Below are 3,938 nucleotides of genomic sequence, written 5' to 3' on the forward strand. Positions count from 1 at the left end.
TTATTTACAATATGTTAAAATATAAATAAAAATAATTTTAATTATATTATCTACTTAAATTATAACTTTCAATTTTATAATATAAAATTATTAAAATAAATAAATTACTAAAAGCTCGCATATATGTTACTCCCTCCGTCCCAGCAGGCTCTTTACGTTACTTTTTGGCACGCATTTTAATGCTCCTATAAAGTATACTTACATTATATATTTATTTTTAAAAAAAATCTCCAAAAAAAGTTTGACGTTTAAACTTTATTTAAAAAAAGAAAAAATTAAAAATATGTAATAGGAGCCTTAAAATGCGTGGAAACAGTGCACGTAAGCATGGAGTACTTCTTTAAGAGGCTCTTAGCTAGTTCCCCTCTTGTCTTTTTACTTCGTTAATTCAGTTATCAAGTCGTCTACTCATCTTTCGTGTTACCAATTTACCATAGACAAACTTACACTCTAACATGGATAACACAAGAAAAACGATTGTGATATAGTATAAAGTTGATAATGTAGCTAGCTACAAAAATCAGAGCTCAACTATTGCCACCAAGGACACTGACTTCAACTATTCCAACCTCCATTACTCCCTTCCAAAAATATCTAATCCAATAAATTGAAAATTGAAATGCGCATGATGCCACTTTCTATCTCCCAAAATCAAAGATCTTGAAAGTTCGAATTAGTAGATATTCATTCACTAAGTTTGTTAAGTATAGGAAAACATGCATTAAAAGTAATAACCATTGACCTAAAAAACTTGTCAAGAATGAAATGAGGGTTTGAAGCAAAACACTTGTCACTGCCCATTAATTGAAAGAACCCTAATAGAGAAAACAAGGATACTAAAACATGAAATGAGCTTAAACATGAACCCTAATTTACCATACACTAGTTGAAAAAAGACATGTGATGGATCATGGAGCTCCGAGGATCCGATAAATGACCCACCACCATCCCTAGCCCTTCAAACCTACCTTCCGAAACCTGAACATTGAATCTCTGATCCTGAGCAAACAAATCATGAGTACTCATATTATTGTTATTACCACTATTCGAGCAATGATCATTTTCATGTTCTTGATTTGCTGACACTTTCTGTGCCTGCGGCTTCTTTCTTTTCTTCTTGTCATAAGCTATCCCTCTTGCTTTAGCTTGAGAATCTCTCACTTCCCTCAGATACAACCTGACGGCCCGTGCGCCGAAGGGGTTGGTCTCCGGTGAGCCGCCGTGCTCCTCGAAGGCGGCGCGGAGGCGGCCGATGAGCGCGTCGAGGCTGCCCCAGGCTTGTTTGAGTGGACAGGGGCAGGGGGCTGGTGGATGAGGGTGGCCGAAGAAAGGGCAGCTGTTTGTGTGGACCTTGGTTTTCCCGAACTGGTCGAGGTACCGGAGGAATTCCAGGACGTGGGCGCCGCTGCATCGCGACAGATGCAGCGGCGGACGGTGGTTCTTTAGGTATTGGCCGAATGTGTTCCAGTCTCGCCGCTTCTGTGATTCGTAGCGGCTGAGCGGCGGCGGTGGTGACACGTGGCTGGTGTTCGGAATGTACAAGTTGTTGTAACCGTGGGTTGCGGTGGTGGTGGCGGTGGTGCAGCAGTTGGTGATGGCGGCTGACATGAATGTAGCTAGGGTTTGCTAGATGACTGTAAAATATATGTATATATAATATCTGATAGTTAACAGAGATAACAGCACATAGTAAATGATAGTGTGTGTGATTTGAAGGGTTTGCATGTAAGGAGAGAAATGAGAGAGGAGAGGGGAAGGAATGAGGAAGGGTTTAAAAAGAGGGGAATGAGGAAATGAAGAGCAAGGAGAGAAAGGGGTAAAATTAAGGTGATGAGGGGGGACAAAGAGGGTCCCATGCAAAGACTACCACGTAAAGTAAGAGAAGGGAAGTGTAATGACAGTTTGAATATCACTTCAACATGTCTTTTCACTCTTATTTCTTTCCCTTTCAAACACCTCCTTTTTTCTATTCACGAGTTTATTGAAGCTACTCATTTCTCTACATTATTAGCATGTCTCAAGTTATGAATAACTACAAACCACTCCAATTGAATGAGATGAAATTTATGTTTCTGGAATTGTTTAGTGTGACCGTGTGAGATTCAATTTTGAGGGGTTAATAGGTCAAAAGGTCATTGGATTCATAACTAACATGTTGTTGAATCAAGAATTCAAAAATCCCCTTTAAACGGATCATAGAACTAGATTTAACTTGCAGTCAACTAACTGAACTAATAAAAATTTTCATTTAGGTAATCGTCTTTAGCACAGTCGTTAAGTTAGTTGATTGCAAGTTAAATCTAGTTCGGTGCACTGTTTGAAAATTTTTTGAGTTAACTGTCCCAACTGCAAGTTAATCATGAGTTCAATAATTTTTTTACCTATTAACCTCAATTTAAGCAACTGATCAGTTTGCAGCTACTCCTTTGACAAGTGAATTAGACATTTCTTGGTATATACAGGCAGAGAAAACTGTAGTTAAAAGAAAGATTGTAGGTAGTTTATATACATGCAAGCATACTGCAAAATTTACAGCAACGAAGAGTTGGACAATTCTATGGAATTCAGAATACACGTTCACTCTTCTGTGAAAGATCTAATAGATCAGCTGATACAGATACATGTTCTCTCTCTCCCTCTCTGATAATAAAGTTGCATGACCTGCTATTTACTGGTTAAGACCATGTATGCATACTATCTTGGTTTGGGTAAAGTCGTGGTGTGGATTGACCATTCTCTGTCTGCATTGCATGGGACGTTGCTTGTACCACTCGTCTCTTTTTTCCTTCTCTTGTTCCATTATATCTGCAACTCCTGCAGTATTCCCTTCCTCCACAATTATTTCCTTCTGTCTCTTTTACCTATGAACCTATGTTCCACACACACACTCACTGTATTAAATATGCACAACAGCGAACATCTCCTCACCGCTTTTTATATCATCGGTTTTTCTATACTGTGTCTATAGACACTTACGAAACACCACATTTCATATATTTAACTTATTTCGATTGACTCTGACCAATGTTATAGGTCCTGTTTGGAGATTAGCTGTTAGCGGATTGAATTAGATGTTTTGACTACCGGATTGAAATAGATGTTTTGACTAACGGATTGAATTAGCTGTTTCCCGTAAAACTGTTTGGTTAATAGCTGATTGATTAGTTTTTTCTAACACAAAGCAAAACTTCTAACCCAAAAAACTCCTCAAAGTAGTTTTTTGGGTCCAAACTTCTATTTCAATCCGTCAACTACCAAACACTTATATTAACGGATTCTAATAGTCAAACCTCTAAACCACCCCAAAACTCTGATTGTGCCCCAAACTTTTAACTTTCAAACAGGGCCATAGTATAACTATATTTTAATGCATATGTTATAAATACGCATAGTCAATTAACTGAGAAGTAAATTTCTAGTTGAGAAAAGAAAGTGTCCTTTAGAACTATTGATCCAAAGAGGGAGAGAGAGGGGTGACCAAAAAAGAGGAGAAGTATCGTTCTCAACAGCAAATGTCGTTTTACAAGTACATTTAATACTCACTCATGGGGACCTTCTTGTATTCAATTCCTCCCTCTGCTTTTATTAATTATGTACACATTTTCTAGCTGTTGTTAGAATTATAAATCTTCGTTTGTATTGCAGACCAGTACCAGTTATTCACACAAGTAGAGTGATAGAGCTCAACAGTGAGCAAATAAGCTGCATTCAATGCAAAATATTGTATCGGCAAATGGCAATGATAATAAACTGTTTACGGGCTTGTCAATTTCATAGCGGTAACTACCTCGCTCCGCCTACGTGATTTGAAAGGAATTTGAGATCTTAATCCAAAGGGACCTAGCTAGATTTCAATTCATATATTGGGATCATTACTAACGAATAAAATATTACTACTATATATGTAACAAATGATCAATATTGTTTTCAATAATACT

General features: G+C 37.6%; 1 protein-coding gene across 1 annotated transcript; it reads right to left on the reverse strand.

Annotated features, from left to right (window-relative positions):
- Positions 1–772: 772 nt before the first annotated feature.
- On the reverse strand, positions 773–1,795 carry LOC108214160 (protein LIGHT-DEPENDENT SHORT HYPOCOTYLS 4). The gene has a single exon (XM_017385989.2). The coding sequence runs from the start codon at positions 1,606–1,608 to the stop codon at positions 883–885; it is 726 nt and encodes a 241-aa protein (XP_017241478.1). The 5' UTR covers positions 1,609–1,795; the 3' UTR covers positions 773–882.
- Positions 1,796–3,938: the final 2,143 nt, after the last annotated feature.

Source organism: Daucus carota, chromosome 1, assembly GCF_001625215.2.
Source record: "Daucus carota subsp. sativus chromosome 1, DH1 v3.0, whole genome shotgun sequence".
Taxonomy (NCBI): domain Eukaryota; kingdom Viridiplantae; phylum Streptophyta; class Magnoliopsida; order Apiales; family Apiaceae; genus Daucus; species Daucus carota.

Bases quoted from the DNA above. Each gene is read 5' to 3' on its own strand.
- LOC108214160 (XM_017385989.2), bottom strand. From the start codon at position 1,608: ATGTCAGCCGCCATCACCAACTGCTGCACCACCGCCACCACCACCGCA.